Source organism: Myxocyprinus asiaticus, chromosome 36 (assembly GCF_019703515.2).
Source record: "Myxocyprinus asiaticus isolate MX2 ecotype Aquarium Trade chromosome 36, UBuf_Myxa_2, whole genome shotgun sequence".
In the NCBI taxonomy this organism is placed as follows: Eukaryota; Metazoa; Chordata; class Actinopteri; order Cypriniformes; family Catostomidae; genus Myxocyprinus; species Myxocyprinus asiaticus.
Window position 1 is genome coordinate 10,369,834 of NC_059379.1, and position 20,754 is coordinate 10,390,587.

Consider the following 20,754-nt stretch of genomic DNA (forward strand, 5'->3'; position numbering starts at 1 on the left):
CATTTACAAATATAGACCTACAGCATTCTCTGAAAACAAGCCTTGATATATTATACAGTTTTGATTCTCAAGTACATTTATCTTGTTCTAAAGATGTTTAAAATATATATATATATATATATATATATATATATATATATATATATATATATATATATATATAATTTATTTATTTTTAATTATTTTTACTGAAAATAGAGACAAAAATACTAATTTCAATATTTATTTATTTATTTATATTTTTTTTTGTGCCTTAGATAGGGATGTTACTGTATTAACAGCTAGTTGTTCCGTTCAGTTCTGTGCACACACTTCACAGATTGAATGAAAATTCTTTGTTAAGCACTGAATTTCACTGCCTTTTAAGTACCTGAATTTGCTCAAGTCAAAATGAATAAATGTGGCTGTCACTCCCAAAAATAACTAAGCTCAGTGTGTACAGAACAGGATTAAGCACACAGAAATGGAGTGTCAACCTTATTTAACTACATTGTGGCCATTGTATAGGCTACGTCGTCAAGTATTCAAAGTTAAAAGTGAAGTGTTCATTGTGTTTAGGAATTGAAAATATTCCTTGTAATTGGTTTTGTGCAACATAAGTTGTATGGTATACACAGTATGTGGCTCTGATTTAGAAATTACATTTGCTTCAATTGTACAGCATTTCTCTCTCTTTCTCTTCGTCACACACTCTCACTTTTTTCTGTCTTTGCCTCTTCATTTTTCCTCTTTCTTTCTCTCTTACTCCATCTCGATCAGAACAAACATCTGCCTGTTGCATAATGCCGCCTCAGCCAGCCTACATAAATGTGCCTTGGAATGCGAGGAATCCAAGAGAGGATGTGTACAGTCAGATCCATGGAGAGTCTCTCTCTCTCTTTTTCCCATAACAATGGCTCACTTCATAAGAAGGCTGACTGTGATGTTGGCAGCTAATGTGGGGAGATTAGTAAAGGGCAGAGGTTAAAAGGTTGCGGTTGTCCATATGCAGCCCACAGAGCTCACACACAACTCTCTGCTGTGGCATTTCATTTATGTGATGAGAGAATAATGGATTGCAGTGTTCTGCCACCTGACAGATATTAATGCTAATGCATCATCTCCCACTGCTGAGAAGTGTCAAAGATGTGTAAAGGAAAGCATATGCAGATTTACTGTAGATAAAAATAATTTCATAAAAAATCGGACACATTCTTGTTTGGATTTGTTCGTGGTCCATAGACCCACTTTATATTAGGTGTCTTTATCTACTATGTACTAACACTAAAATACATACAACTACATGTTGTTCTACAAAATTCTCACAAGATTCACATTTGCTGCTATACTGAGGTGGAAGTATGGGTAGGTTTAGGAGTAGGGGTAGATTTAGGGTTATGGGTTAGGGTAAGGGTTTGGGTAGAGTTAGGTTTAGGGTTAGGGGTAAGGTGAACAGTGTAACTACAGATGTAAATAAATGCAGGTACTTTTAATGTAAGTACAATGCAACAACACAGTATGTACATAATAAGTACATTGTATCAAATGCTTAAGTGCATATTCGTTAAAGACACCTGATATAAAGTGGGTCCATTTTTATTTATTTATTTAATTTTTTATTTTATTTATTTTTTACCACAAACTCCATAGGCCTAACAGTATGCAATATGACTAAATTGACATTTGCTGAATAGGAAAACTGACCATTGCATAAACAACAGCAGAAGTGTGATTTTGTATGAATATTATTCATATTACCAAGTGAGTTTACCAAGCGTTTGATTGGATGCACAGCCTTTGATGTCAACAACAAAAGTAATGGGCTGCATTTCTCTTTGTTTTTTTAAAGCTGATAAGCCTATTTATTTTGCAATCCTAACTATGCACAATTATATTGCTAGTTGCAATTTTTTTTATTTGCATCTAGCATTGTTTTCCCCTACTGTCTGTGACCCTATTAGAACAGACTATTTTTGGGTCACAACCCCCCCCCCCCCATTGGGCCCAGAGGAGAGGGGGCTATCTCCATCTCTAAATTTTGTCCCTGGCCTGTGAATTTCAGTGGCGGCCTTGGTTTCAGGAGTGGCTGGAATGATGTCACTCTACGGAGATGAGGTTGAGGTAAGATATACAATGCTCCAGCCAGAAAATGCAGGAGCAGGCAGGTCTACCTCAATCACTGTTACAAAATCAATGAGCTGACATCAGCCATGTGTCTTTGGCTATTGTAGCATCTGTCAGTAATCAGACATGTCTTTCTCTTACTGAGGAGTCAGTGAGACAAATGGAGAGGATAATTGTTGTGAGCTTCTTCTCTGATTCAAGATGTTTTAGCCAGACAGTTCATGGATTGCCCTCTGGTGTACATTATCCACCCCAACACAACTGTGCTCATAAACATACCCTCATATGCACACACACACCTTCCTCTGAGCATGCAAATTCTTTGAAGTTCACATCATTTCATAAATTATGCACACTTCTGCTGAAAAAGCCTAAGTTGGTTTGCTGGTCCTAGCTGGTCTCCCAGCCTGTTAAGGCTGGTCTGTTTACAGGTTTTAAAGGACAAGCCCACCTTTATTTCTTATATCTACGCTAACCAAGGTCCATTGGGTTATAGAATGTGGTTGTCGCTCCCATAAATATCCAAACTCTATGGTTTAAAAAGGGACAAAATGGATGGGTTGCCTTCTGTAAGATAAATGGAATTGAATTAGCACTTTATCTGCATTTTATCTTACTTCTCATTTTAGTCCATACAATGCAAGTAAATAGTGACCAGAACTTTGAAGCTCCACAAAAGCACATAAAGGCAGCATAAAAGTAATCCACACGACTCCACTGATTTAATCCATGTCTTCAGAAGTGATATGATAGGTGTGGGTGAGAAACAGATCAATATTTAAGTCCTTTTTTACTATAGATCTACCCAGTATGCCCAAAGAATGTGAATTGGCAAAAAACAGAAGAAGAACTCACATAGGTGGGCTGTTTGAACATAGATTAAAAGTAAAAAGGACTTAAATATTGATCTGATTCTCACCCACACCTATCATATCGCTTCTGAAGAAATGAATTTAACTACTGGTGTCATATGGATTACTTTTGTACTGCCTTTACGTGCTTTTTGGAGCTTTAGAGTTCTGACCACCATTCAATTGCATTTTGAAGACCCACAGAGCTGAAATATTCTGCTAAAAATCATTCATTTCTGTTCAGAAGAAGAAAAAAAGTTAGACTCATCTGGGATGGCATGAGAATGAGAACATGATGAGAGAATTTTCATTTTGGGGTGAACTATGGCTTCAAGTATTCTTACTTAGTGCAGTACCTTTACCACTACTTGTGGCCAACGTGTAGACTACTTTGTCAAGTACTCAAAGTATCAATTGTGTATAAGATTCGGAAATGTTCTATGTGATCAGCTTTATGCTTGAAATATACTTTGCATGTTGCTTTGATTTATAAATGAATTTTAGAAAAATTTGTAACTATAGCAGGAAGATATTGAATCTTTAATATCTGCTGCATTCAGTATCTGCTCTATGGCTGTCTGCAACCTTATTGATTCCAAGTTACTGTGATTGTCAATATTTTGTTCTGTATTGTTTTATCCTATCCCGCACACACATCAAAGCTTTCTGATTTGCTTACCGGCCATTTGCTCTGCCTCTATCAGGCTAGAAACCTCAGGAATAATAGCATTAGTGTTTGTGCTGTCTCAGTGGTACCAAGCAGCACCACTGGCAGGACAAAGAGCCTGATTCTCCCCAGTGGGGGCTCTCTCCGAGGGGGCAGGGAGAATGAACAGCCTCTACAGCAGCACATGGGCGTAAAATATGGCTGCTGCATAACAAGGGGACAGAGAATGAGACAGTATGTCATGCACACTTACAATGAACTGTCTGTTTGTGGTCATGATGATCAGCATCTGTGTGCGGACACAGACAGAAGAGAGAGAGAGAGAGAGAGAGAGAGAGAGAGAGAGAGAGAGAGAGAGAGAGAGAAAGAGAAAGGGACTGTTATGGCCCTTTGAGATGATAGAGATATGTGAGGATCTTCCAGATAAGGGGTTGAACGGTACAGAAAATCACTCTCCAAATCCATCCCTACTGCGACAGACTCCATCCCTTCTGTGTGTTCTCTAACTTCTGCATTTCAGAAAAATGGTTTTCAACCAGTTTAATAGACCATGGGGAGATTTTGAACTCTACAACCAGACTCTCATCTTTAATTTTGTGCCATTGAACATCACTCTTGCACAGAAGATTTTCACTCTGACCCTTTTGGAGAGGATATTTGGAGGATGATATTTTTTTTCTTTTTGCCAGAGAAAGATTTTGAAGAGTCTTCACTCATTCATACACCAAGGGTGTGTAACATTGTGAGTTTGAAGCAAATCTGAGGTTCAGATAATAATGCTTTTAATCATAAATTTTCTTAAAAGTGTTTTTTTTTTTTTTTTGCAGATTTGTTTATTACATTTGCTGTCAGTTCTGTCTGTTCAGTGGATACAGCCTATGGATACAGTGGGGTCCAAAAGTCAAAAGGGGGACATACCAAATACATAATTCGGAAATTCATCTAAATTTTTCAATTCAACTTTTCACAAACAATTTTATGCTAATAATACAATTTGTAATTTAAAATATATTAAATAATTAAAAAATAATAATTAAAAAACAAAAAAGGAATTTCACTAGTGGTCTCTGACTTTTCGACCCCATTGTATATATAATTCCTGTATTTTACAATTAACCTCTTGTACTGTTTGTGTCTCTTTCTTGTTGATATTCACTCTATAGTCCAGCTCCTAAGATCCACAGACCTTGGCCGCCACAGCTTGCTTTACATAAAGGAGATAGGACATGGCTGGTTTGGCAAGGTAAGTCTAGTTTATTTGTTTTATGTTGACTGTTCAGACATAGATGCCCTAGGCTGTGCCTGTACGGATCAAACGTTTACCTTTGTTCTGCTCTGTAGTCAAATGTAGTCCAGAGGATGTGAAAATGTCTTCCATGCTACATTACCTTTGAGGTTCCTCTGTAACACTGCTCTCATCCTCAGCCTTTGATGTTGGACTTGTTTCTTGACATCTCGCTGCAAGCAGTGTTTCAAATTGAGTTAAAGCGATAGTTCACCCAAACATGAAAAGTCATCAATTACTCACCCTTATGTAGTTCCAAACCTGTTTGACTGTCTTTCCCCCATGGAACACCAAAAAAGGTTATGGACTGACAGACTAATAAAAAATAAAATAAAAAATAAAAAAGACTTTTTTGGGGGAAGAATATGCAATGAAACTGAATGGTAACTGAGGCTGTCAGTCTCTAACCTTCTGCCGTTTTCTTTAAAAGTAAATGATTTTCATTTTTGGGTGAACTATCTCTTTAGGGAACTCCCATAAGAACAAAAAAATAAATTAATAAACTTGGGGGGAATTTAAAAAGAAGGAAAACTTTTCATTAGTGATTCGAACCTTCTGAAATTTGAAATGTCTAAACTCGCCCAAGAGCACAACTCTGACTCTCTTTTACCTTAATGGTATTGTTCATACACTTAAATTACTATAACTATCTCTGTGTTAACTATTGTGCTGTTGAATAGTCTTGTTAATTACATAATGGCAGGGATTGAGAAGCTCTGACACAACTCGAACATTTGCCTGCAAAAATTGTTTGATATCTTTGTTTAGCTGTAAATACCAGAAATAGTTCACTTCGATATTTGTAAGGAATGGTGGATGCCTCTCTTTCATTCTCATTCTTTCTCTGTTCTTTCTTGTCTTTTTGTAACACACATACATAAACACACTCTACCACAATTTCCCCAACTTTCCATTGAATGGGTATGTCCATCTATGTGTCTGTGTCTCTGTGGCTGCATGTTTCGTGTGCGTCTGTTTCCTTTTGAGCATCTTTTTGCATGATTCCTGGACTTTATTTAAATCAATTTTGGTTTTATGTTGAATATCTGTCTTTCATTCCTTTCCGTCCTTTGGGCCCATTTCCTTCCTTTGTACATCTATTTGTATCTATATGTGTCGCCTTGTCCATAATTGTGTGTGTGTTGTCCCGTTCCTCTGTTCACACTTGTATGTCTGTTTCTGTTGTCTTTCCCTTGTGTGTATGTGCATTGTGCCTGTGTGTGTTGGTGTGTTCATGTTCACAGGTGTTGCTGGGGGAGGTTCACTCTGGTCTTAGCAGTACCCAGGTGGTGGTGAAGGAACTGAAGTCCAGTGCCAGCGTCCAGGACCAGATGCATTTCTTGGAAGAGGCTCGTCCATACTGGTAAACTAATCATGCGTTGTATATTTCCATTTTTATCTGATGCCTTTTTCTAGAATGTGGGGGTGGTGTAGCCTAGTGGTTAAAAAACTCATTAAATCGTTTGACGAGCATAGTGTTTTTTCCTGAGTGGAGGTATTTCCTATTAAAATAGGAGCGTTCAGGGTTACTGAAAGGTTGTTTGTTCAGACTCCTAGGTTGCCCCAGAGTAAATGTCCTTATAATAAATGTGCTGTAACTTGCTTTAGATAAAAGTGTCTGCTAATTTACTAATTACATTGCAGGACTTAATGAATGTGCATTATGACTGTGGTGTATTGTAATGATGATGGGGCTAAAACACTCTCTCCAGGAGTCTCCATCACCCGGCTCTAGTGCAATGCCTCACCCAATGCACAGAGGTCACACCCTATTTACTGGTCATGGAGATCTGCCCTCTGGTTAGTCCAAAACTCTGTTGTTATTTTTTTTTATTTTCTCTCTTTAGCTACAAGAGGAGATGGGAAATAAGATTTCAATTATAATCAGATGTTAATATTATCAGACTTAAGGTTTTTCTCCTGGCATATGATAAAATGGGTGAAAAAAACAAACATACCATCATGGCAACAAGTTTTGCATTGGCAAGCACCACTCACCTTTTCTTCAGAAAAAATAAACTTTGTACTGGTGCATTACACCACATGCAATTGTATATTGCAAAACTTTTTGTTGCCAAAAACATATATATATATATATATATATATATATATATATATATATATATATATATATATATATATATATATATTATTATTTTTAATTTTTTTTAACAATATATTGCCCCCTAGTGGCATGCCAGGTCAAATATACTTACAGTGAACCCTTTGACATCTGCACATGCTGATGTGAATTTTTGCCTTGCGTTTGTCTTTTAAGCCTTCCATTTCTATTTGTGTTTTGAATTTTGTATGTTTTCCATGGTAACAGGGTGATGTTAAAGGCTATCTACGCAGCTGCAGGGCAACAGATTCCGTGACTCCTGACCCCTTACTGCTTCAAAGAATGGCATGTGAGATCACTTCAGGCTTGCTGCACCTTCACAAAAATAACTTCACCCACAGGTGTGTCGCCACTTTCATACATACACTAACGTCCTGATTTACACTCTATTTAACTGTCAATGAACAACGAACAACCCAATGTTTTGATGATCTTTGAAATATTTTATTTCTCGTCATGATCATCCTATGATAAAGTACTGAAGGAAAACCATGAAATTTAGCTATATGCTGTAAGTATGAATATAATGATTTTTTTTAGAATATGAATCTGCATTTCCATGTCCCATGGTTTCTCCATGCAACAATCTCCTGATGCTGACTGAGTGTTCTTACTCCACTCCAGCATCAGTGATTTTGTTGCCGGGGGTCACCACACATCTCCAAGCAAATTCAACATCTCTCTGCCAAGGTTCTTCATTGTACAGGTTCCTAAAAGTGAGAATGTTCCTGTGCTTTTGGAAAGTAACGTATCGGTAGCTTTTCATCAAAAGTTTGTATTAGAGTCTGACATTGTATCTGTTACATTGTGTAACTGTGTAAAAAAAATTTTTTTGAGGGATGTCCAAGTTAGTAAATCGCATCTAGCTGTATGTCATAGTATCATTTAGGACATGCCCCAATTTTAAAAGGTGCGCATCAAATTTATGTGTGATGCTCTGATTTTCTACAGTGATTTGGCTTTAAGAAATTGCCTGCTAACATCAGACATAAACGTCAAGATTGGAGATTATGGACTATCACAAAACAAGTACAAAGTATGTAAACTTAAATCTATTTGTCTATATAATACTTCAATTATGAATTATAATAATAATATAATAAATGAGGTTTTATATTGCAGTTAGTTATTTTAAATCTGCTTCTCACTTAAACTGTAGTTGACCACAAGTATTTCCCTAACATTAAGTACTATGCCCTCTTGTGTGTTCTTCCCCAGGATGACTACTTTGTGACATCAGACCAGACCTGGATTCCTTTACGTTGGATTGCCCCTGAGCTGGTGGATGAGGTTCATGGTAACTTGCTGGTGGTGGACCAAACCAAGGAAAGCAACATCTGGTCAGTACCCCTACAAGAAGTAACAGCAATAGTACAATTGTTATATTTATGTGGTACAAAATTAAACATAAAAGGCTTTCAAATTAGCAGTTAAACTGCATCAAACTTTTTTCCACCTTTTAAAACAAGCTTTATGATTGTGGTATGTCTAGATAGATATCTCAAATCATTATTGATAGATGCAAACAAGCACTGTATTATTTATAAATCAATGTTTAGTTTACAGTTACAATAATACTGTATCTTATTTCTCTCTGTACCTAAGGTCACTTGGTGTAACCATCTGGGAGCTGTTTGAGTTGGGGAATCAGCCATATCGTCATTATTCAGACAGACAGGTTCTCAGCTATGCTGTGAAGGACCAGCAGTTGAAGCTGCCCAAGCCTCTTCTTAAGTACCCTCTTGCCGATCGCTGGTAGGTGTCTAATAAACTTTATATTGCTCTTCATACCTATTTAATTATCTAGAGTTAGAGCCCTACATTTTCTCTTAGAGTCTTTTAGAGATTTTAACCCATTTCTTTTGAAAACCTTCTCTGTAAAACTGTAGTTTTTTCTTTGAAAATATAAAAGTTCCTTTTGCAAGTTATCTGCCTTTCTTTTTCTGCATATTGCTGTCAATTCATTTGGGTAGTTGACACACAATGTTTCCATTAACTTTTTTTAAAATCATCATCAGTATTTTATGTTTAAATTTAAATGGTGATTAAACCATTTTAAATACTTTTTGCCTTCACTAGTTCATTTGAAATGGTCCTGAAGTGTGACTAATGAATTAAAAAAAGTATAAGAGTACAAACATTCCATGTAGATTCTCAATTAATATGAGGTCATAAAAGCTGCACATATAATAATTATAAAAGCATAAAAGGCTGTTTAAAATAGTTTGAATGGTGTATAGGGTGTCACAGTGCAGGACATGTCAACATTTCGAAAGTATTTCATGTCAACTACCCATTTGTAATGATTAACTGCAAATTTCTTTCATAGAAGTAATTTCATAAATTTTTAACAATATATGTCCTTATCTTCATATGTATCATCAGGTATGAAGTAATGCAGTTCTGTTGGCTTCAGCCTGACCAGAGGCCCACTGCAGAGGAAGTACATCTGCTGCTTAGTTACCTATGTGCCAAAGGCGCCAGTGAGGCTGAAGAAGATTTTGAGAGACGCTGGAACTCCATGAGACCCAACACAAGCCATGCCAATCTACACGGAGCCGGCGTGCTTTCAATTGACATGCCCATGTCATCCACCACTTCCTCATTCCCCCTACTAGAGCAGTTTCCCTCTGGAGATGGCTACCACTCTGAATCTGGAGATGACATCCTAACAGTTACTGAAACCAGCCATGGCCTCAACTTTGAGTACAAGTGGGAGCAGGCCAGGGCTGAACAGCACTATCGTTCTTCATCTACTTCTGGCACTTTAGGTCAAGGTAATCCCCATTGTCAGGAGATCTACTACCCTCCAGGAGGAATGGTGGGTGACTGTGCAGTTGAAGGACGCACCCTAGGGGTCTCTCCTTCATACTATGATTCCAAGCAACTACACACCCCTGGTGTGGTACCAGTTTTGAGCGCTCATAATCCATCAGTTGGTAATGAATATTACATCCGGATTGAGGAGCCAGTGCAAAGCAATATTGACATGAACTTCACAATGTGTTCTTACAGTCCAGAGTTTGGGGAAGGCAATGGAGGCTTTCTAAGTAGTGGAGACTCTGGGGAGTGTATCAATAGTCCCTCTGAAGCCAAGCCAGCAGACATATACTGGTCAGCGGAGGTCCACAAAAGCAGTGCCTATGATTCAGACACCAGTCCTGCTGTGTCTCTAACTATGGAGCCAATTTTAAGCCATGAGAGTCCTCTCAGGCCATGGGAGTCTGGTCACTATGTTTCATACAAAGACAGAGATGTAGGTTACTATTATGAGCCATCACCTCCAAAGCGAATGAACCACTACCTAATTGGAGACTCAACAGATTTGCCACAAGAGAGCTGGGGGTCTCGAAGCCTGAGACAGGCACTTGGGGAACTGGAGGACCCTTTAGGGGTCTCACCATCACTTGACAGTCCACCACAGGGCTATGCTGATCCTTACTTGGAGAACATCCAAGGCAGCATCATAGGAAAGAATGTCACTGGAGGGTACTATGATATGATGGGTTCCTTGAGGAAGACTATGCCAGGCAACCACTCGGTTTGCATCGACATGGCGTCAGGTGGAGCTATATTTGTAGGGCGAGATGACAGTGACTCCGATGAAGATGAGGAAATATTTGTGGAGAGGCAAGGAGGAAGTTGGTCCACCAGAAATCCAGCAAATAACAACACAAGGACCTTGTGTCAGAGCCAAATGTCTTGTCTGCAGGATTCTTATGCAGACTTCCATTACACTATGCCAATGACAGATGTTGAGGATACATGGCCAGAAGAGCAGAGCCTGCCATACCACATTTCCAAACCAGTTGACTACTTAGAGGCAACAGTCAAAAATAATACTTGTTTGGTGCATGGAAGACATGTACCTTCAATCCCTTCACCCGAGTGCAACTCGTATATGAATATATGCCATGAACTCAGAGAGGCTGAAGTATATCCCGTGCCATGTTGTCAGGCTTTGAGCAGTTCGCATTTTGTAGACCCTCTAACTGGGACACTTGTGAGGAACTGCTTTATGATCGACTGTATTTCAGGGAAAAGCATGGTGTTGCCCCAAAAAGACCAACATCTCGGCCAAGCACCTTTATCTGCTGGACATGTAGTGTCCAAAATAGAGACATCAAGGGAAGGTGCAAAACAGTTTGAGCAAGTCTTTGAGCAATATGTGGATATTGCAGTAGGGGACATGATCTCGAAACAAGGAAAAACTCAAGAAACATCTCCTGCATACCCCAAGACCGAAGTTATTACCATCACCCCACAGTTGGAGAAATCCCCCTCAGAATTACCCAATTCAGAGCCAGAGTCAGAGTTGAGTAAGACAGTGGACAGTGGTGTGGATCGTGGATGCTCTAGTATCAGCCTGGTGGAGATAGATGACTGTAGTGATGATGACATCACTGATGTTACCTCAGGGATTTTTGCTGACTTCACAGTAGACACCTTAGACACTGTTGACTACGCCAATCCAACATTCAAGTCGTTACAAAAGCAGGTTGGTACCCCAGACTCAATGGACTCTATTGACATACCATCCACAGCATGCTCAAGTGAGACTCTCAGTCCTGCGTCCGTCCATCCATCAAGTTCTCCCAAGACTGTGGACAGTGGCTACGACACTGAAAACAATGAATCTCCAGAATTTGTTCAAAAGGAACCCCATGAGATAAAAAATACCAAAGCCTTAATCCAGCCATCGGGAAAAGTGACATCTGGAACTAAATATGTCAGCGAAGAACAAGAGGCTGAATGGGCCAAAGCTGAGCAGATTGAACAGAATGTTGGTACTGTAATGGCCTTGACAACATCTGAGAGTAGTGATGGGGAGTTGAAGGCACTGAGTGATAAAACTCCATACAGAGATTCGGCCTACTTCTCTGACTATGATGCGGGGAAAGATAAAGAAAGCGAAGAGGACACCAGTGAACTTGAGGACCAGAAAGATGGACCAGAGCTCCTACATCCTCCACAGGAGACAGATGGAGATGAATGTCCTTTGTCGTCTACAAAGGAGTGTGAAAAAACTCTCAAACAAGCTGAGGACATAACCTCCCAAGTTCTTTCAAAGGTAGACGAAGGCGTGTCTTCTTGTGACCCTGCCATCTGCTGTGAATTTTTCTCAGCTCCTGATAACGAAGTATCCACCATAGAAGACCATTTTGATGGTGTAAACCTTCGGATAGACCCAGATCGCTCTGCAGAACTTGTACCATCAGAATCACAAGGATCTGACTCAGATGCCTCCCTTTTTCCCTATGTAAATCAAGAGGATTCTTTCAAGCAAGAACCTAGTGAGAATAGTCCATCTCTTGACCCACTGATCTCTGAGGATGATGTTGCAGAAAATATTGAGTTCATTCCAGAGGTCCTCATTGAAGAGGAGAGTATCAATGAGCAGGACATATTCAAAAGTGTGAGCTGTGCGATTTTGTACACAGAAGAACCAGTGCCTTCAGAGAAGTTATTGGGGCTTGGGGCAGAAAGCAGCAATTCTTCTGATTCTGCTACACTTGAGGATCTGGAAACCAGAAATAAAGACCCTGAAGAGGAAGGATGTAAAAGAAGCTCCACACGTTCTTGCTCTCCTCCTCCTCCACAAGAAGGATGGGTGTCTCCCATGGATGGGGAAGAGGCAGATGAGGAAGATGGCAACTCTGAGGACAGTGATGAATCGGATGAGGAGTTGTGCACATACAGTATTCAGGAGCAGAGCGAAGAAAGTGAGGACGATATCTTGCCTGTGACTATTATTGTGAGTGACTGCAGTGATGCACACAAACTGAGAAGCCTACTCAAGATGCCAACTCTGCTCAGTGATTCACTGTCTGATGAAATGGAGACCAAAAAGAAGGTGGTGTCCTTCTTTGATGATGTCACTGTATTCCTGTTTGACCAGGTAACTATGTAAAGTGACATTTACAATTTTCATGAATTAAAGTTAACCGTTGAATCGTATTTTAGGACAACCCCTAAAATATTATATATATATTTTTTATTTCAACCCCTCCAGGAAAGCCCGACCAGGGAGCTGGCAGATCAAAGCTTTACCCTTGGTGGAGAGTCAAGCAAACCAAGTGCAAAGGGCAAATTGCCAAACCAGAAGGAAAAAGTTAATATCTCAGATGACTCTTCTGATGGAAACATCTCAGAAGAGAGTAAGAGTCTCCCTTTTCATTTGGCTGAAAAGTTTTTTCTTTCCATCTTTCTATATCTATTACTATTTAGCTGCCTGTCATCTCTTTTCTTTGATATCAGATGCAGGGTTTGAATGGGAGGACGATTTTCCCTTGTTGCCCCTTCCCACATCTACCAAGGGTTCTCCTCCACACAGCACTTCAAAGCCTAGCTTACCGACCAGCAGCACTAAACCTGCAGCACAGGTCTCCTCTCGTTTCACTGTGTCTCCATCCAATGTTTCACGATTCTCCATCACACATGTGTCAGATTCAGATATGGATTCTGCAGGAGGTAAGCAGTTAGTGTTTTTCATTAGTTTTTTCTTTTCTTTTCTTTGATAAATCTTTACAATAAGGTTGTATTCGTTAACATTGGGTCACATTCAAACTAATCTGTTTTCATTTGAAAACCCATTGATTTTGCTACATTTACACCTGTCATCCACACTGAAACAGCATTTTCTTCCACCACAAACGGAGAGTCTCGAAAACGCTCTCCATAACCACATACTTTGTAAAAATGAATGATGTTAGGGAACTGAAAAATGAAACTTCAAACTTCAAATGAATTAGTGTGGCAGGTATTAGGAACTAGCATTGAACAATTATTTTTACAGCATTTATCAATCTTGGTTAATGTTAATTTACTTAATTGACTTTTGTTCATGTTAGTTCATATTGGATGTACTAATGTTAATATATACAATTTTAATGTTACAAATTTATATATATATATATATATATATATATATATATATATATATATATATCTGTACCTGTATATATTTGTAGAATTAAACATTAACCAAGATTAATAAATGCTGTAAAAGTGTTATTCATTGTTTGTTCAGGTAAACATTTGCTTGAAACAATGTTATGACCACAACCTCAGTGTAAAGTGTTACTTTTTTTTTATTTTTTACAAAGGATATATATTTAAATGTTAATTTTGTATTTTCTAAGTGATTTCAACACTCATTATGCTGTATTTGCAGCATATACTGTACAGTAAATCAGGGTAATATCAAGCTAACGTAATGCTGTGCTTTGCCTCTACCTTAAAGGGAGCAGTGAAGATGGGGAAAGAGAGTGAAGCATCATACTACTGCCATCTCACAGACACCTTATTTATTTTATGTTCATTTTTATTTATTTGAACTGGGAGAACCAAGTATGAAAGTTTTAATCTCCATAAAAACAATGTTTGAATCCCCTTGAAGACAGTACCTCTTATTGTCAGCAAATACTTTAGAGCAGCCCTTTTCAAAGGGCCCCAGCAGACAATACATGTGAAAATGACTTTTAAAGTCAAACGTGAATAAAGTCTTATCAAACTTGAAATCAAGCATATTTTAAATGGAAGAAAGTTTGATGGATTAGTTTATATGAAGCTCCTGGAACTGTTTACAACACAACACATCAGATAAATTGATGAGAAAATGGTCTTAATGAAATGTATCAAAACTGAACTGATTTTTACTGTGAAGTAGCAATGCAGTATTGTCAGTCTAGTAAAGAAGGGATTCTAAAAAGAAGGGGTATTTAATTGTTTTTATGACTAAAAAGAAGTTAATGACACACTGCTGCCTTGTGTTTGTCACCTACTTGAGAGTAGCATAGTCTTATGGTGACGTGGCATTCTGAAACCAGTTGTATCGTTTAGTTAATGAATACAATGGAATTTTTTCTTGATATCAAATTTCTTTCTTAAGCAAATCATTTGATTGCAAAGCATATGTTTTTATATAATTTGTGGGATTTATTTGGTGTTTTTTCATTGCTCGTATTTAAATCAATGTCCATATCAAGTCAATCATTTTAACATTTTAGCTTTTTCTCAGTTTAGAGCAAAATCATGTCAAAAATGATGTCCTGCTGAGTTAAAAGGATAAAACTTTGGTTATCATCAGCTGAACCCATGACATCAAAAATTGAAATTAAATGATTACCTTTTGAAATAGTGATGTTATGCAATTAAACTAGAAAATCTCCATAATACTCTTAATACTCAAATATATGAGAAAATATCAAACAATATATAATTGACTAGATATTATTATGTAATGGGGCAGTTCATGGTTTGACATGGTATTAATGATGAGAATGATGTATTTATCAATGATGCTGTACATGCCTACTATCTTTTGAGGGTTGAAGCAGAGTTGTATTATGATAAGGGTGTAAATGACAGACTTATTTAGGTTTTATATTTCCTGGAGCGTTGAAGAACAAAGATAAATTCTCTTTATAGTTGTAAGCTGCAATGCTTAACAGACTGTCGTGGACTTTTGACCAAAAGGAATATTTCAACTTCTGAACAAAATGGACATACTGTGTGATCTTAAAATATTACTGTCAGATATTGACTTCTTATTCTCATATGTGGTTGGGAATCATTATCACATCTTTCACAACTCAGACATGATCAAGGAGGACTTGCTGTCAGATGTGACTGAGAACAGTGTACAGTACGGAGGAACTCAATGCTACCTGCACAATTCTGTGTGTCCAACCCCAAACCTGGCAGCCGGAGTGCCAAGCAGAAATCTCGATCCACTACTCTTGATATGTTCCATGTTTGTTTGCCAATGAAGTCATTATTATATGTAATCATCTAGCTTAGATCGAACTAGACAGCAGTCTGTACTATTTTTGTATTCGATTAAAACATTTTAAACTGCTGAAAGATCAAATGGGTACTCAGGAGGAAAGGGAAAATCTCCATGTGTGTTCTGCCAAAGAAATGTGTATTGTGACACATAAAGGCCGAATCGGTGTTCCATATTTGTTCTAATTCAGAGGGGCAGACAGTCACTGATTTTCCTGGGTTTTGCTGCAGAAATTTGTCTGTATGATTGTTTTTGAATTGCAGTATTATGTTAAGCAAGAGTGGTCGTAAGTCAGTTTCTCAAATGCGTCACAAAACTTAGTGAGAAAAATAAAACAAATCTGTTTTACCGTTTTCCCTTTCTTTTCTTTTTTTAACAGGGTGCTGTCTTGCTGTTTATTTTAATACACAGGTTCATTACAACAGATTACGTATTACCTGTAATTTAAATAAAGATGATGAAATATAACAGAATGTATAAGTACATGGTAGTATAATTGTCTAAAAATTTTGATTAAAGTGTTAAAGTAATAGTTCACCCAAAAAGGAAAATTCTCTCATCATTTACTCACCCTTATACCGTCCCAGATGTGTATGACTTTCTTTCATCTGCTGAACACAAACAAAGATTTTTAGAAGAATATTTCAGCTCTGTTGGTCCTCACAATACAAGTGAATGGGTACCAACATTTGGAAGCTCTAAAAGCACATAAATGTAGCATAAAAGTAATCCAGAAAACTCCAGTGCTTAAATCCATGTCTTCAGAAGTGATATGATAGGTGTGGGTGAGAAACAGATCACAATAATTTAAGTCTTTTTTTTACTATCAATATCCGCTTTCACGTTCTTCTTTTGTTTTTGGCGATTCACATTCTTCATATATATCGCCACCTGCTGGGCAGGGAGGAGAATTTATAGTAAAAAAAGGACTTAAATATTGGATCTGTTTCTCTCATTTAACCACTGAAGTCTCATGGATTTATTTTATGCTGCCTTTACTGTATGTGCTTTTTGGAGTTTTAAAATGTTGGTACCCATTCACTTGCATTGTGAGGACCTACAGAAACACTTTACAATAAAGTTCCATTTGTTAATATTAGTTAACAACATTAGTTAACATGAACTAACAATGAACAATACTTTTACAGCATTTATTAATCTTAGTTAATGTTAATTAAAACATATACTAATACATTTGTAAACATTAGTTAATGTACTATGAACTAACATGAAATGAAAGATTATATTTTTATTAACTAACATTAACAAATATTAATAAATGCTGCAAAAATATATTGTTAATTGTTAGTTCATGTTAACTAATGTTAACAAATGGAACCGTCTCACATTTTTTGGTGAACTATCCCTTTAAAAAATAAAACACACAGGAAACCATCACTTTTTTACAACTGCTTTATTAGTGTCTACATAATTTTCATATTTTTTGGGCATATTTTAGGGATGAGACTGTTATAAATTGCAAAAACAAAGAAAATACATCTGAATTTTTTATTATTATTATTATTGTTGTTGTTTCTGAAATAGGCTACAGAGTGGTCCGTGCACACTCGTATGGTGTAAGGATGTAGGATAAACCAATTACAAATACATACATACATACATAGCTTATATCAAATCAAATCAATTCCAACATTTAGAGGAAACTTTGAAAAAAACCTTTCATACACCCAAAGTCCAGCACTTGTGGGACTTCAACCTACTGTATATGTGGTTGAAGTAACACAATACCCTTAAAAAAACACAACTAATGATTGTGTGATTTTGGCAGGATGTTGAGAAATTATTTCAAGCTTTAGAATAAAAAGTTAGAATTTTAGTAAATTTTTGAGTATATTATATCTACAGTGCCAACGGCTTAGAGTAAAATACACTATATTGCTACATCAAGAAGTGCATTTCTGTTCTAATACATCTAATGTATTAAATACAAAACAAATATGTTCTACTCAATAAATCAAATGAATCCACAGAAACTTACACTTTATTTGCTATATTATACAAGACTATTAACTAAATAACTAAACTATTATTCATACTGTACATGAGGTTTGGTCAGTTTTCATTAATGGACCAAAAAAAAAAAAAAGGTCTTACTAAGTACAGATATTTACATAATATGTACATTTTGTACACATACAATTGAACAAAGAGAAGTTTTGAAGGTTTCTTCCAGTCCATGACAATGGGCTACGCCTATTGCTTAATAATAATGTAAATTCATAAATGATGATCCATATGCAATTATGCGTGTTTGGGTTTCTGTTCTGAATGATGTTTAAATCTTGCCTACAAGTTAAGGTATATTATAGCAGCACCAGTCAATGAGTCCAAAAAATGTGTTTTAAAAATGGAAGTCTTTATGAAGTTGGGGCGAGATGAGGTCTTCGGTTATGATGAATTTGTGTTTCTGCTCACAGATGGAACTGCTTCGTCTTTGGTGAGATGTGAGTGCAAACGTGGTGAAAAGAAGAGGGTCCATTGCTCTAAAATCACAAATCACAACACTGACTCGTCATCATATAAAGGAGACTATGCACATGTGGCTTTGTTTTAAAGCATGCTTAAAGGTTTCGTTATGAATGAAGCTTACTTTTTGCTTTGTAGAGAAAATAAAACATAGCAGAAAAATGTAAAAGGATTCCAAGCTCTATATTTGTATGAATAATAATTAAAAAAAGAGTAAAAAAAAACAAACAAAAAAAAAAACAGAAAATAGGCATGCCGTCACAAAATCAGACATGCTAATTATAATTCAGATTCAGTCGCCATCTCTCTTCCCCATTTACATGGCCATTGCTAATCAAAAGAATGTTTTTTAGAGTAACTAGATAAGCAGTCACATCATGAAATGATCACGTCACATCACACACATTCAAATATAGAATCAGATGCATGAAAGCAGGAGCTTGGTCACTTGAGTAATAAATTGTTCTCCATAACACGGACTGGGGAATAAAGAAGCTGAACTGAAGTAGAATCAGGCCCAGTTATGATGTAGACTGAAATGCCAACCCTTGAACCCTTGGTGCTATATTATTCACACATTTCCATTGATGAAATGGTAAAAGTATGATGGTATCACTTGCATGGTTTAACTAATTCCCAAAATACTCATTAAACTCTCATAGCCCGTAAAACTCAAAAAGCAATGAATGAGATACATAAATGAACAGGGGAGGATAAAAGTACGGCTTACTCACTCAAAAGTGTGCAAATTCAGGAACAGTACTGAAAGAGTCAGAAAATGCCTTAAATTGGACTATTTGTCATACTAAAAACATGCTATCAATTATAGAATGTGCATTATACTAAATGCAGCATGAGTATGGAGTACCATTAGCATTTTAAGATTTATTACAGTGTGCTGTGAAAACTGAGCTATTGGGGAAACTTGTTTTTTTTGTTTTTTTACCAAAAGTATTAACACATAAATTGTGTTTATAGAAATAAATATTTTGCAAATGTGCAGTTAAACCTTGCTCTGGATTATGGGTCAACAAAAATACAGACAGGAATGATACAAGACAGAAGGACAAAGCAGCATATTAGAAAAGACAAGAACACAGATAAACTGATGCATAAAACACAGACCTTTCCGAACATTGCCTATGATTTAAACAACATACTGTACTCTTTTTAAATTCTATTACCCAAACATGTTTTAGGGCTTATACAAACCTGGCCAAGGGCAATATATCCTTCAGCTATGAAAAGCTCTTTGGCATGTTTATTAATGAGTGCTAAAACCTTGTAGATGGAAATGTAATAGAGACGTGTTTCAGACTGTTTCACCCACTTCAGTGATCATTCTAATATTGACAGACAACCACTAAAACCTGCACATACAGGTGCATCTCAATAAATTAGAATGTCGTGGAAAAGTTCATTTATTTCAGTAATTCAACTCAAATTGTGAAACTCGTGTATTAAATAAACTCAATGCACACAGACTGAAGTAGTTTAAGTCTTTGGTTCTTTTAATTGTGATGATTTTGGCTCACATTTAACAAAAACCCACCAATTCACTGTCTCAAAAAATTAGAATATGGTGACATGCCAATCAGCTAATCAACTCAAAACACCTGCAAAGGTTTCCTGAGCCTTCAAAATGGTCTCTCAGTTTGGTTCACTAGGCTACACAATCATGGGGAAGACTGCTGATCTGACAGTTGTCCAGAAGACAATCATTGACACCCTTCACAAGGAGGGTAAGCCACAAACATTCATTGCCAAAGAAGCTGGCTGTTCACAGAGTGCTGTATCCAAGCATGTTAACAGAAAGTTGAGTGGAAGGAAAAAGTGTGGAAGAAAAAGATGCACAACCAACCGAGAGAACTGCAGCCTTATGATTGTCAAGCAAAAACGATTCAAGAATTTGGGTGAACTTCACAAGGAATGGACTGAGGCTGGGGTCAAGGCATCAAGAGCCACCACACACAGACGTGTCAAGGAATTTGGCTACAGTTGTCGTATTCCTCTTGTTAAGCCACTCCTGAACCACAGACAATGTCAGAGGCGTCTTACCTGGGCTAAGGAGAAGAAGAACTGGACTGTTGCCCAGTCTTCCAAAGTCCTCTTTTCAGATGAGAGCAAGTTTTGTATTTCATTTGGAAACCAAGGTCCTAGAGTCTGGAGGAAGGGTGGAGAAGCTTATAGCCCAAGTTGCTTGAAGTCCAGTGTTAAGTTTCCACAGTCTGTGATGATTTGGGGTGCAATGTCATCTGCTGGTGTTGGTCCATTGTGTTTTTTGAAAACCAAAGTCACTGCACCCGTTTACCAAGACATTTTGGAGCACTTCATGCTTCCTTCTGCTGACCAGCTTTTTAAAGATGCTGATTTCATTTTCCAGCAGGATTTGGCACCTGCCCACACTGCCAAAAGCACCAAAAGTTGGTTAAATGACCATGGTGTTGGTGT

At 37.3% G+C, this 20,754-nt stretch overlaps 2 protein-coding genes across 7 annotated transcripts in view; one reads left to right on the forward strand and one right to left on the reverse strand.

Moving 5' to 3' along the window:
* The window catches only part of LOC127426926 (serine/threonine-protein kinase LMTK1-like), an 80,103-nt gene extending 63,934 nt beyond the window's left edge, over positions 1-16,169 (forward strand). For 2 of the 3 annotated variants that reach the window (XM_051674090.1, XM_051674093.1), the window contains 11 exons: positions 4,785-4,864; positions 6,151-6,269; positions 6,619-6,706; positions 7,236-7,369; positions 7,980-8,064; positions 8,247-8,368; positions 8,634-8,783; positions 9,414-12,927; positions 13,042-13,186; positions 13,287-13,499; positions 14,272-16,169. In XM_051674090.1, coding sequence (XP_051530050.1) covers positions 4,785-4,864; positions 6,151-6,269; positions 6,619-6,706; positions 7,236-7,369; positions 7,980-8,064; positions 8,247-8,368; positions 8,634-8,783; positions 9,414-12,927; positions 13,042-13,186; positions 13,287-13,499; positions 14,272-14,300 — 4,679 coding nt within the window. In that variant the 3' untranslated portion in view covers positions 14,301-16,169. Of the gene's footprint in view, positions 1-4,091; positions 4,364-4,784; positions 6,270-6,618; positions 6,707-7,235; positions 7,370-7,979; positions 8,065-8,246; positions 8,369-8,633; positions 8,784-9,413; positions 12,928-13,041; positions 13,187-13,286; positions 13,500-14,271 lie in introns of those variants that run through there. The other variant, XM_051674092.1, reaches the window with a different exon arrangement.
* A 1,062-nt stretch (positions 16,170-17,231) lies between these two features.
* The window catches only part of LOC127426939 (brain-specific angiogenesis inhibitor 1-associated protein 2-like), a 79,816-nt gene continuing 76,293 nt past the window's right edge, over positions 17,232-20,754 (reverse strand). For 3 of the 4 annotated variants that reach the window (XM_051674143.1, XM_051674145.1, XM_051674142.1), the window contains one exon: positions 17,232-18,320. In XM_051674143.1, coding sequence (XP_051530103.1) covers positions 18,179-18,320 — 142 coding nt within the window. In that variant the 3' untranslated portion in view covers positions 17,232-18,178. The remainder of the gene's footprint in view (positions 18,321-20,754) is intronic. The other variant, XM_051674149.1, reaches the window with a different exon arrangement.